Here is a 12,910-nt window from a genome sequence, read left to right as displayed (position 1 = left end):
ATTTAGGAAATGATAGGCAATTAAAGCATTGTAATTGGGTGTGATATTTCAATATGGATTTATGAAAGGAAAATATATTTGATAACTGATTATTGTTGTAGATAGAGTAAATAGGAGTTGATGAACTTTCTAGAAGTACTTCAATAAGATGCCACAGAAGAGATCATTAGCAAAAGTCAGGATCTGATATTGGGGAAATATAATGATGTGGATTCATGATTTCATAACAAATACAGGATAAGATTAGAGATACAAGCTGGAACGTAGATCAAGAAACAAAATGCTGGAAGAACTGAGCAAGCCATTTTGTGGAGTGAAATGGACAGTTGACATTTCTGGTTGAGGCTTTTGGTCTGGACAGAGTAAGATTATTCATTTTTTGGGTAGGCAGGCTCTTGATAGTGGTCCGCTGCCAGCAATGGTGTCGTGGACCCCCATATTCACAATGAGAATCAGTGAGTTGGATGAGGAGAGGTATATGTATCCAGAACTGCTGATGGTATAAAGTTGGGTGGTATTGTGCATGTAAGGAGGATGCAGAGAAGCTTTAAGATTAAGGGAATAAGCAGAGACACAGCAAACTGTATATAATGTGGAAAAGTGTGATAATATCATCCACTTCGGTAAAACAAATGTAAAAAGGCAGAATATTTTTAAATGATGAGAGCTTTTAAAAAAATGTGGGTGTCCTTGTACATGAATGACTGAAAATTAACATGAAGTAATTGTGAAAAATTATGAATGTAAATAGTATATTGACCTTAGTTGCAAAGGAATATTGAGGACAAAGTTTGAGACAAATTTATAGGGTCATAGGAACTGTCTCTACCTGACTTAATATGTTCTACAATTTGTCCTGGTGACGCGGCATACCCTGAAGCAGTCATCAGGATTTACTTTTTCTCTTTTAATGTCATAAATACCTCTATATAAAGTCCTCACTCAACCATCTCCTTGTATGTCCTTTGCTCTTCTGCAAGTTCATCTAGGTTTATCCTGAAGGGATCAGCCTCGTGATTCCCCTCTGCACTACCTTTAGGGACTAATTATTTACTTAAATATTCATAAAACGTTCCATCTAATTGAAATGAATCAGGATGATAAAATGCCATTCTGTGTCCTACATGAGCATTTACAGCTGGGTATGAAAAAGAAATGTTTGAGGAGACTGGATTGCCAGTTAGTGTAGGTGAGTTAGTAATTACTGGATGATCAGTAGCTGGGGGTGGGGGCACCTAAAGTCAGAAAACTGAGGATGGACCTCATAAAGTTTCCCTTAGGGTTATGCAGAAACATGCCTCATTGATACACTGAAGGTGACTCCTGTAGGATGGGTCACTGGAATATTAATGAAAATTCTAGAAATGGTTTGCTATATCATTGGATGCAACCATGTGTGTCCAGGACCTTCTGAGTGTAATACATCAGAAGAATCTGGAATGGGGATTATGCATTTTGAAAATTATGCTCTGTGTCCCTGATTTTCCTTTACCTTCATTTTTCTTAGGAATGGTTTGCTTTCCTCACGATAGTCCAATGCATTTCTATATAAGAGTTTGCAATTTCACTTCTAATTTTATAACAATTTCCCTTGTTTCAGATTCCCTCATGGAGTAAAATCCACTGAATGCTTGATCCTATATGATCAAACCCTTGTACTATTTAAACCATGACACAGTCTCCTAGTCTCAAAGGAAATGAGCTGAGTTCACAGATCCTGCCTTCAGAATCTAATCTCCCAAACCCTGGGGGTGTTTGGGTGAACCTGCCTGAGACCTTTGCCAGAAACAGTTCCAGACAGTCAATGCACAACTTTCTGGTATACTTTTCTCCTAAGTATACCAGTATCTCTGTGATAAAACAACTCTTTCCAAGAAACTAAATTGCTTTTAGTACCTTTGTCCAACCTTTAAGAATGTATGAATCAGGAGCAGCAACAGAAAGACATTCAACCATCAGGCCTGCTGCACATTTAAGAAGTTCAGGGCCAAGCTGACTGTCACCCCAACTCTGCAAAGGATAATCATTTTCCTCTCTCTGTCTTGAAATATTGAAAGACTCAAATTCCATAGATAATTTTCAAAGACTCATTATGAGGAAAGGAAATTACATCATCATCTGAAGTTAACTTCTTGTTCCAAATTGTTCCACAAGAGTAAACACCCACTTCACATCCACCCTGTCCAGACCCTTCGGAAACTTACATGTTTCAATCAAATTTCTTCTCACTCTGTTAACTTCAGCAAACACAGTCTAGCCTGTTCATCTTTTTCTCATAAGATAACACATCCTCACCCAGAGGACATTTCACTTTCAGTGATTTATGTGGACAGCTGAAATTAACTAGTAGCTGAATGTTTGAACGTGATATTCAATGGTCAGAGATTAGCGGTGAGGAATATGCCATAATGCATGTAAAACAAAATCAGTATGTTCAGAGTAGAAAAGCCCACTGTTTTGTACTACTATACTGTACATTCTGACTGCGAATCTCCACAGAACTCACCTGATTTACAATGTTAGTTTTTAACTTAACTTCTTCTGGAGCTTTGTCGGTCTTCTATTGAAGCCCTAGCAATACATCAGAATGACATGGAAATTTCCCATACCCATCTTTATTCTATATTTTCTTTTCTTGTAGGTGGATGACTCTGTATTTCACAGCTATTATTGCCTTTGTGAGGTAAACTCCTTTCTCAATCTTTCTCTTTCATTTCATTTTTTAAAAATTTCATATAGATATATTGTAGCATCATTTATGTATCTTCTCTTACCCTGACCAGTCATTCTCCCATGAATTGAAGTTTGCAAATAGATTAATCTAGAGCCAGTTTTAATATGTGGAAAGCAGAGAACCCTGAAAATGCAGAAAAACAGAACATTGAAGCTGGCAGAAAAGATGCCAAAGCCCTTGAGAAGGTACAGAGATGTCCTGGAATGCTTCAGGGATGTGGCATCTCATTTACTTTGGAGCACTGAATTCGAGTTGTTCTTGAAAACACAAGAGATCATGCAGATTCTGGAAATGTAGAGCAGAGCAGTCAAAACGCTAGAGAAATTCAGCAGGCCATTGAATCAACAGTCGATTTCTCAGGCCAAGACCTGATAAAGGGTCTCAGCCTGAAACATCAACTGTTCAGTCCTCTCCATAGATGCTGCCTGGCCTGCAGTTTTCCTCTAGCATTATGTGGGTATTGCCTGAGCTACTCTCTTTAGAGCAGGGAAGACTGAGTGGAGTTTTGTTACAGGGTTTTGCAGGTTTTTTATATATATAAAATAAGAGAGGAAGCTATTGGCAGTGTCGAAACATTGGTTAACCACAGACTGAGGTTTGTTACTTAAGATGATAAGTGGAAGAACTAGATATGAGAAGAATTTTTGTTTTGTTTCTGATAAACTGGCTGCTGAAGTTAATGTAGTATATGAAGCTTACATGAAACAGAAATAAATAAATTTCCAGACCAACCTTCAATCAACTTATTGCTGGCAAGTTCCTAAAAGCTGACATATGCAATTGATAGTTCTTAAATTTCTTCCTCCTGTTTTGGACTCAATGATCCTCAATCTCTAGGGAGTAAAACTTATAGCTGGGTATGTCGATGAAGAGGGCATTACAATTTAGAACATATAAATTGCTACTCAAATTCCAAATCAATGTATTGTGTAACACATCCTGAACTACTCTGATCCCTAATTTCCAGTTCCAGTCTTAGGAGTGTAATTAATTCAATCAATCCTTTCACAGTAGATCTGAGAAGGCAAGGGAAAAACAAAGGCAGAAAAGATAAAGAATTATTGGCATTGCTGAACCATACTACTTATAACCAAAATTTGTCTACACTTATTGGAAAGCTACACAGGAAAATCCTAATTTTCTGCTGGAAGTGGAACATGTTAAACACATCTACTAAATGAATCGTGGATATTCAATCCTCCTCTGAGTTCTGATCCAAATATAAGTTATACCTTGCCTGCCGAAGATATTGTTAGGGTTTGCAATGGAATGTTGAACCCTCTTATAATGGAGTGAAGCTAGGAAGGAGAACATTATCCACTTTCAAGCAAGCCTAATTGGAATTTGGCGAGCAACATGAATGACTGAGATACAATTGCACAACAAAGAAAATGCATCAATAACATTGGTGCTGCTCAGTGTATACATGAAATGAAATATTGTGAAGAGAAATGAAGAGAAATGAAGAGAAATGAAGAGAAGTGAAGAGAAATCTTCATAGAAGAGGCTGATACAGAAATAAAATAATGTACCAATATCTGCAGAATGTGGGATCCATGAGAAAGGAAGTATAGGACATTGTGGATGATGGAATTCTGCAATATAACCAAAGATGCTGAAACACTCAACAGGTCAAGCAGCTTCTGTGGAGAGAGAGCACCTTACACTTCAGGTTGACGACCTTTCATCAAATCATAAATGTGCATGTTACAAATGGTTTCTTCTCAAACTGTTATTTCTCTGCTGTTTTACTGAATAAAGCATTCGCTCAAGCTAACAGCTGGACATGTATGGAAATCCAAATGTATAGATCAAACTGAAAACTGCCTCTCTAGCTGATATCACATTTACCTTTTCAGAGGTTCTTTCCCAAAAATACCTTTTAGGATACAGAGAAGAAGGTTGCTCTCCTAGATTCAAACATGCAACTCTTTTCCCTTTACAGGATTGTAACAGCTAATAAACGGATAGTTTATACTGGCATCAAAGGAGGTCCAACTGAGCCTTAATGAAGTGAATGCATAAAGCATAGAATAAGGAGTGCACCCACAGGACCAGTTCTGTGTTTCTCTTATGTTTTTCTTACTCTTTCCGCTTGTTTCAGTCAAGCATTTAACCATACACAACACCAGACCAAAATAAAGAGGAGTACTGCATGCCCAGTGTGTTAACATTGCTTTCTCTTCCTCTTCTGTTTCTCCAGACATGCCACCAGGAAAAGCGGCAGCTCCTAGATCCTTTCAAGAAGTCAGCACCTCACAACAACATGCGTAACTCATTCTGCTTGTCACAAACACAGGTACAACCACCCACGGGGTTCATATAATCAAAGTAGCTAGAGCAATAGATTGAAAAGGAGCAGCAGGAGCCTTTTGCTTGGAGTTCACCTCATGTCCTGCCTTAGCTGCATATCAAGAGGAGGAGGACAAAAAAAAATATTGCTGACCAAGCACTGAGGTATGCTGGAATCATTTTCATCTATTGAAATGGGAATTTTATTTCCATGCTATTTCCAGAAGTGCTCACCTTTCTCACTGGCCATTCCGGTCACACCATCAAAACATATACCTCTGTAGCACCAATGTCTTCACTAGGCTTAAGTATTCTGTGCGGCTTACAAAATGATGTTCCAAGGAACTCCACTAGCACAGAACAAGTAACTTTATTAAAAACATTAATATTAACATACATCATATGTTCACTTGTAAAACAAAACACAATGTTGTGTAGTATTTTTGAGTCATGCTGCTCCTGGAATTACTGATAAAATATCAACGTTTCTTTGCTGTTTTTCAATAGAACATGATATTACCTTCCTCAAGACAATACCAAGCAGGTCAAGTAAAGGGAAGAGAGCAACTGGGAAAGCAATGGTCACTGGGAAAGGTCATTGAGATGTTTCTTATTTGGAGATGGCAATGGTAACAAGGTGACCAGAACACCAGAGATTGAGCATATACAAAGGGGTAGATGCTGATGGTAGGAAACATTGAGACTTCTGAACAAGAGGCCTCCTTTGACTGTTCAGTTGTCCAATGAGATCATGGCTGATCTTTGACTTTATTCCTCAAACTTGCCCTTTGCCCATATTCCCTAATATCTTTTGTTAAGAGAACTCTCACTAATCTCAAATCGAAAAACAGCAATTAATTATAGTTCAACTGTTTATCAGTGTGAAGAGAGTTTCAAACTTTTTTTTACAGAGAAGCATTTTCTTCCCGAAAGGTCTAATTGTTTATCCTCTGCTTATATTAATCTTCCTGGCCAGCAGAAGTTGTTTCTCATGAAAGGGACAGGGAAAAGAAAGCAGAGAGAAAAGAAAGTACACGGAAAAGGAAGTACAAGGCCTCTGAGAGGAGAGAGAGAGAGAAAGAGGAACAGTGCTGGAAAAAAATTACTGAGCAAGAAACATAAAAATTTGAAATCTATTTTCATTTTCATTTTGATCATCAAAGATAGTTTAATATAATGAAAAACCTTTACGAGATCAACTTCCATCTTTTATTCGTGAGATTTTAAGAGTTTGTACAGGCCTTCCTTAGGTAACGAATGGATTCCATTTTTCAGATGCCCAAACCTCATTTTTGCATGTAAGTTGTAAAATTGATAAAAATGATTCAATATGCCTCCATTGTACAGTAATAAAAGACAGCAGAAGTACATAAGATTGAAAAGGAGGAACAAATTCCAAAAGTGGAGAGAGTTCTGCCATTTGTAGGGACTAATGAAAGTATAATAATATTATGGGAGCTTGTTCACATGTAAGAGTGTTCATAAGTCTAGCATTCATAACCCAGAATGGCCTGTGTTTAGTTGCATGACATATGTCAGTGATAACAAACTTGATTCTGATTCTGATCATGAAATTAACTGAAGGAAGGGTATCTGCAGCTCTTTATTATTTATCTGATTTTGTTTAGTAATTTTATATAATTCCATGGACTGAAGATTGAAGATCACCTGCTTCGTGCCCAAGTTATATTATCTTGCATCAAATAGATCTTTGCTAAACTCACAGCCTTAGCATTTAGCAGGATTATCCTGTAAGCAAATTACTATAAATAACTTGTATAGGCTTTTTGAGAGACATTGATTAGTAGTAATAGAACTGTAGTTTTGGAAGTGTTCATATGTTCTACAAGATTTTGTACATTTTATTGGTGAACTATTGTCCATGATTCAACCTAACATCCATTACCTTCCACAGTTATCCACATCCCTTTGTCTCAAGTGTTCTATTCAGATTGAATTGAAATATAGCAAAATTATTTGTCAAACACTGGAAAACACAACTATATCTGTATGCTTGATAGCATCACTTGCTCTTTGAAAGCCATCTGTTACATGGAACCGCCATCATTCTGCTTCTGGAGAGTGTCTGTGTTTAGATGCACCTTACAGTAGAAATTAATAGACTGACAGATCTTAGTTTGACTACAGCCTACAAAACATAACAGTAATGTTGAAGTTTATGACAGTTCAGCTGCACAGCAGTTAAAACAATTGCATGAAAATGGGCTATTTCAATTCTAACCTTAGTCTTTGCTTATCCAAATTTGCCTTGGTCACTGCAGTTCTGACAAACCAAATATTTCTAATTAAACTTTTGTACCTAACCCCTAATGAAATATAATGGAGGATGTCTGATGCTGAAGATTAGTTTAAACAATCAAACTGAGTTCCAGCTCCAGAGTTAGTTTCTTCAGCTCTGAGTCATGCCCAATTTACGCTATTTTTAAGTTATTAATAAAGGTTTGACAAGGATTTACCAAAGTCCTAATAGCTAACAGATGACCAACAAATTATCTGCATAAGAGCAAAGTAAACACTTTATTTTCCTTTTTCAGGTTGACACTGGAGAGTCTGGAAATGCGCCCAGAGAAGCCACGAACATGAAAACACAAACTGTTGCTTCTTATTTCAGGGTAGGCAAAATAACCTTTGCATTTGTCATTACTTTTGAGCCCATATGTAAGACCCAACCCTTTCCCTTACTCTTTCACTGAATGTGCAAGTAGATGTATACGCCTTTACTGATGCTGCTCTTAAACCAGGCGCATCTTTCTTTGGAAGTTGCTACTGTTGCTTCTAGTGAGTGAAGTGTGGGAAACGTATGGGGAAACATGGTTATGAATCTGCAGTCCAGCACAACATCTCCTTTCCATTTTCCACTTCAGTTATCTCCATTTCATTAGGCATATGTGGTTTTGCTTGCCCAGCTCTTTCAGTTCCTCCGATCTCCACTGAATTAGATCCAAGTTACTGACTGAAGTCCACAGTATCACAATGATTCTGTACACTTGATAGGTGAAATATTGTCCATGGTCCTGTTTCATACAACCTCTAAGCTGATGTTAATGTTGCTGTTTGAGTTGTTGCTTTTTTAACAGGTGTGAAAGATGATTCAGCATCCTGATTTAGGACACAAGTGTGTGTTTGAGTTTTCTTTTCCTTTGAACCATTTTTTGGATATTTTCTCTACTCCTTGGAACCACCCTTGGAATTAATAACCTGCATGATAAAAGGCAGATAACCCATTCTGTTAGATTACATTACATATCCTCTTAAAGCTGCAGGAGGTAGGCTTTGTTATAAGCTTTCAAAGGCTTCCTGTAAAAGCATACAGGAGTTACCTACAAGAAATTATAAAATAAAACCATTGTGAGAGCATAAATCTAAAATAAAACAGATATCAGTCTGCAGGTTAAGCAGTTGTGAAGAATCCCACATGATGCCTGAGTATGCCAGAAGATTAAGGCTGGGCTGTTGTAACCAAAATCCATAGGTGGAGTGGGCTGTTGTAACCAAAATCCATAGGTGGAGTGGGCTGTTGTAACCAAAATCCATAGGTGGAGAATGGAGATAAAAGTGTCACAAAGTACCAATTAGCAATTATGGCAGCTGTGGTTCCATGTGACCATTTATATGCATACATCCCTCATCGATGCCTGGCATCTGACTGGCAGGAACTGAAAACTCTGTTGAGAAATGTTCTGTCTCATGACCTTCACCACTACCTGAAAACAGTGACTATATACAGCAAGATATTCTGCTGTAGCGATGTGCTGCACGCAGCGCTGAAATAACAACACGCAGTTGGTAAATCGTTTCGAGACTAGTTTATTCAAACTTCGCGGCGCTGGCATTTAATCCCTAGCGCCCACCCTCTCCGAGCGGAAATGACGTCAGAAGTGCATTACCAAAGTCTCCCCCCGCGCGCTGGCTATTTGTGAACCGGTTCGCCTGCGCAGAAAGTGGGTCACCACATAATTCCTTCCCAGAACTAGCGATACACCTCCCCCCCCAGTGTCCACAGTCTGGATCAGCCTCTGTTTGGGAGGTCTGCCTCTGCGCCGCAGTGCCTGAATCTCGACCGGCTGCGCCAAGTCCACATGGGCTGGTTTGTGTTGGTCCACTGTGAAAACCTCCTCTTTCCCCCCGATGTCCCGAATGTACATAGACCCATTGTTGTTGATCACCTTGAACGGCCCTTGTACGGCCGCTGTAGCGGTGCCCGGTGTCCTTCATACAAACACAAACTTACAGTTCTGCAGCTCTATGGGTACATGGGTCGGGGTCCGTCCGTGCTGTGAAGTCCGTACGGGGGCCAGGCTGCCGAGCCTTTCGCGTAGTCTGTCCAGGACTGCTGTGGGTTCTTCCTCTTGCCCCCTTGGGGCTGGTATGAACTCTCCCGGGACGGCCGTACACCAACTCAGCCGACGAGGCGTGCAGATCCTCTTTGGGTACTGTGTGAATTCCAAGCCGGACCCAGGGAAGCTCATCCAACCAGTTGGGTCCTCTCAGGTGGGCCATGAGATCCGACTTCAAGTGACGGTGGAAGCGTTCCACTATTCCGTTCGACTGTGGGTAGTAGGCAGTAGTGTGGTGTAGCTGCGTTCCCAACAGGCTGGCCACAGCTGACCACAGGCTGGAGGTGAACTGGGCGCCTCTGTCGGAGGTAATGTGGGCCAGTACCCCGAAGCGTGCTACCCAGGTTGCGATCAGTGCTCGGGCGCAGGAATCAGCAGATGTGTCGGTGAGCAGGACCACCTCTGGCCACCTCGTGAACCGGTCTACCATAGTTAGGAGGTACAGCGCTCCTCAGGACACTGGTAGGGGACCCACAATATCCACATGAATGTGGTCGAGCCTCCGGTGGTGGGTTCGAACTGCTGCAGCGGGGCTTTAGTGTGCCGCTGCACTTTGGCTGTTTGGCACTGCGCGCAATTTCTGGCCCATTCACTGACCTGCTTGTGAAGTCCATGCCACGCGAACTTGCTGGAGACCAGCCGGATGGTTCTCCTGATAGATAGGTGCGCCAAACCATGTATGGAGTCGAAAACTCGCCGCCTCCAGGCTGCCGGGACGATGGGGCGAGGTTGGCCGGTAGCCACATCGCACAGGAGGGTCCTCTCACCTGGGCCTATGAGAAAGTCCTGCAGCTGCAAACCCGAGACTGGGCATCTTGTTGTCTGCCTGCTGCACAGTCCACCCCCAGGGACAGGGCTTGGACAGCTGGTCTGGAGAGTGCGTCCGCCACGACGTTCTCCTTTCCCAAGACATGCTGAATGTCCGTCGTGTACTTGGAGATGTAGGGCAGATGTCACTGCTGGCGAACCGACCAGGGATCGGACACCTTCGTGAACGCGAAGGTTAACGGTTTGTGGTCCGTGAACGCAGTGAAGTACCTGAAATGCCGGATTGCCAGATATAGTGCCAACAGCTTCCGGTCGAAAGCACTGTACATGAGTTCGGGTGGTCGTAGGTGCTTGCTGAAGAACACCAAAGGTTGCCAGCACCCCTCGATGAGCTGCTCCAACACCCCACCGACTGCTGTGTCGGATGCGTCCACCGTGAGTACGGTCAGAACGTCCGTTCTGGGAAGCACCAGCATTGTGGCATCTGCCAAGGCTTCCTTGGCTTTAACGAAAGCAGCCGCGGCCTCCTCGTCCCAAGTAATGTCCTTGCCTTTACCCGACATCAGGGTGTACAAAGGGCGCATGATACGGGCTGCTGAGGGGAGGAAATGGTGGTAGAAGTTCACCACACCAACAAACTCCTGTAGGCCTTTGACTGTGTTGGGCCGGGCAAAGTAGCGGATCGCATCTACCTTGGCGGGCAGAGGTGTTGCCCCGTCTTTGGTAATCCTGTGGCCCAGGAAGTCGATGGTATTGAGACTGAACTGGCATTTGGCCGGGTTGATCGTGAGGCCGAAATCACTCAGGCGTGAGTAGAGCTGGCGGAGGTGGGACAGATGCTCCTGGCGACTACTGCTGTCTATAAGGATGTCCTCCAAATAGATGAAAGTCCAGTTCGCGTGCCACCACATTAACCACTGGAATGTCTGTGTGGCATTCTTCAGGCCAAACGGGGTGATAAGTGCTGTTTTGGGGATGTCTTCAGGGTGCACCGGGATTTGATGGTATCCCCGGACGAGGTCTACTTTGGAAAATATTCTTGCCCAATGCAGGTTTGCTGCAAAGTCCTGCAAAGTCCTATGCAGCATGGGGTAGAGGTCTGGAGTTGTAGCCTTGTTCAGTCTGCGCTAGTCGCCACATAGTCTCCAACCCCCAGCTGCTTTGGGCACCATGTGCAGGGGGGAGGCCCATGGGCTGTCGGACCTCCGTACGATCCCCAATTCCTCCATCGTCTTGAACTTCTCCTTCGCCAGGCGGAGCTTTTCCAGGGGGAGCCTTCGTGCGCGGGCGTGGAGGGGTCGTCCCTGGGTCGGGATGTGGTGCTGAACCCTGTGTCTGGGCATGGCTGCCGTGAACTGCGGTGCCAGAATCAATGTGAATCCCACCAGGATTCTGGTGAATTCATTGTCCGAAAGCATGATGGAGTCCAGGTGTGGGGCCGGCAACTTAGCTTCACCCAGGGAGAATGCCTGGGAAGTCTTGGCATGTACCAGTCTTTTCCCTTGCAAATCGACCAGCAGGCTGAGAGCTCACAAGAAGTCCGCCCCCAGGAGTGGTTGGGCCACAGCGGCCAGTGTGAAGTCCCACGTGAACCGGCTGGCGCTGAACTGCAGCTGCACTGTGTGGGTGCTGTAGGTCCATATCATGCTGCCAATTGCGGCCCTCAGGGTGGGTCCTGGTTTCCTGTTGTGGGTGTCATACCCCGTTGGGGGCAAGATGCTAATTTCCGCTCCAGTGTCGACCAAGAAGCTGCGTCCCAACTTTTTATCCCAGACGTACAAGAGGCTGTCCTGGTGGCCAGCCACCATAGTCATTAGTGGCAGCTGGCCCTGGCCCTTGCAGGGCGGGTGACAATGGCAGGTTTTTGTACCCCACCGCCGGTGGTAGAAACACCACTGTTCACTGGCCTCCTCACTCCTGTCTCTGATGTGTGTGCCCCCCTCCCTGGCCTGGTCTGGTCCGCTGTTGGGCGCGTGGCCTGGTAATTTGGCCGACAGACGTCACGCTCTCCCTCTTGGCTTTCCACAGCACGTCTGCCCGGACCGCCACTTTCCAGGGGTCGCTGAAATCTGCGTCGGTCAGCAGCAGATGTATGTCCTCGGGCAGTTGCTCTAGGAACGCTTGCTCGAACATGAGGCAGGGCTTTTGTCCGTCAGCCAGGGCCAGCATCTCGTTCATCAATGCTGACGGCAGTCTGTCTCCCAAACTGTGCAGGTGAAGCAGGCGCGCACCCCGCTCACACCGTGAGAGGCCAAAGATCCCATTGATCCCAAAGATCCGCTTTGAATGCTTCATATTGTCCTTCTTCCGGGGGTGACTGTATGAAATCCGCAACCTGGGCAGCCGTCTCCTGGTCAAGGGCGCTCACCATGTGGTAGTAACGCGTGGAATCAGAGGATATCTGCCGAATCTGGAACTGGGCTTCTGCTTGGCTAAACCACACATGTGGTCGCAGCGTCCAGAAAGTCGGCAGTTTTAGCGAAACTGCGTGAACAGATGAAGAGTCGGTCATCTTTGGTCCAAATCCCATTTGGACTGTCGGGGTCACCAATGTAGCGATGTACTACACACAGCGCTGAAATAATGACAGGCAGTCAGTAAGTCATTTCAAGACTAATTTATTCAAACTTTGCACACTGGCATTTAATCCCTAGCGCCCGCCCTCTCCGGGCGGAAATGACATCAGAGGTGCATTACCATAGTCTCCCCCCACGCGCTGGCTGTTTGTGAGCCGGTTCACCTGCGCAGAAAGTGGGTT

At 43.7% G+C, this 12,910-nt stretch overlaps 1 protein-coding gene across 1 annotated transcript in view; it reads left to right on the top strand.

Annotated features, from left to right (window-relative positions):
* The window catches only part of myo3a (myosin IIIA), a 243,667-nt gene that overhangs the window by 126,041 nt on the left and 104,716 nt on the right, over positions 1-12,910 (top strand). Inside the window, exons 20-22 of the mRNA XM_059971447.1 lie at positions 2,642-2,683; positions 4,938-5,033; positions 7,582-7,659. Of these exons, the coding sequence (XP_059827430.1) occupies positions 2,642-2,683; positions 4,938-5,033; positions 7,582-7,659 (216 nt within the window). The remainder of the gene's footprint in view (positions 1-2,641; positions 2,684-4,937; positions 5,034-7,581; positions 7,660-12,910) is intronic.

This window comes from Hypanus sabinus, chromosome 6 (assembly GCF_030144855.1).
Source record: "Hypanus sabinus isolate sHypSab1 chromosome 6, sHypSab1.hap1, whole genome shotgun sequence".
In the NCBI taxonomy this organism is placed as follows: domain Eukaryota; kingdom Metazoa; phylum Chordata; class Chondrichthyes; order Myliobatiformes; family Dasyatidae; genus Hypanus; species Hypanus sabinus.
This window is presented reverse-complemented; position numbering and strand designations above follow the sequence as displayed.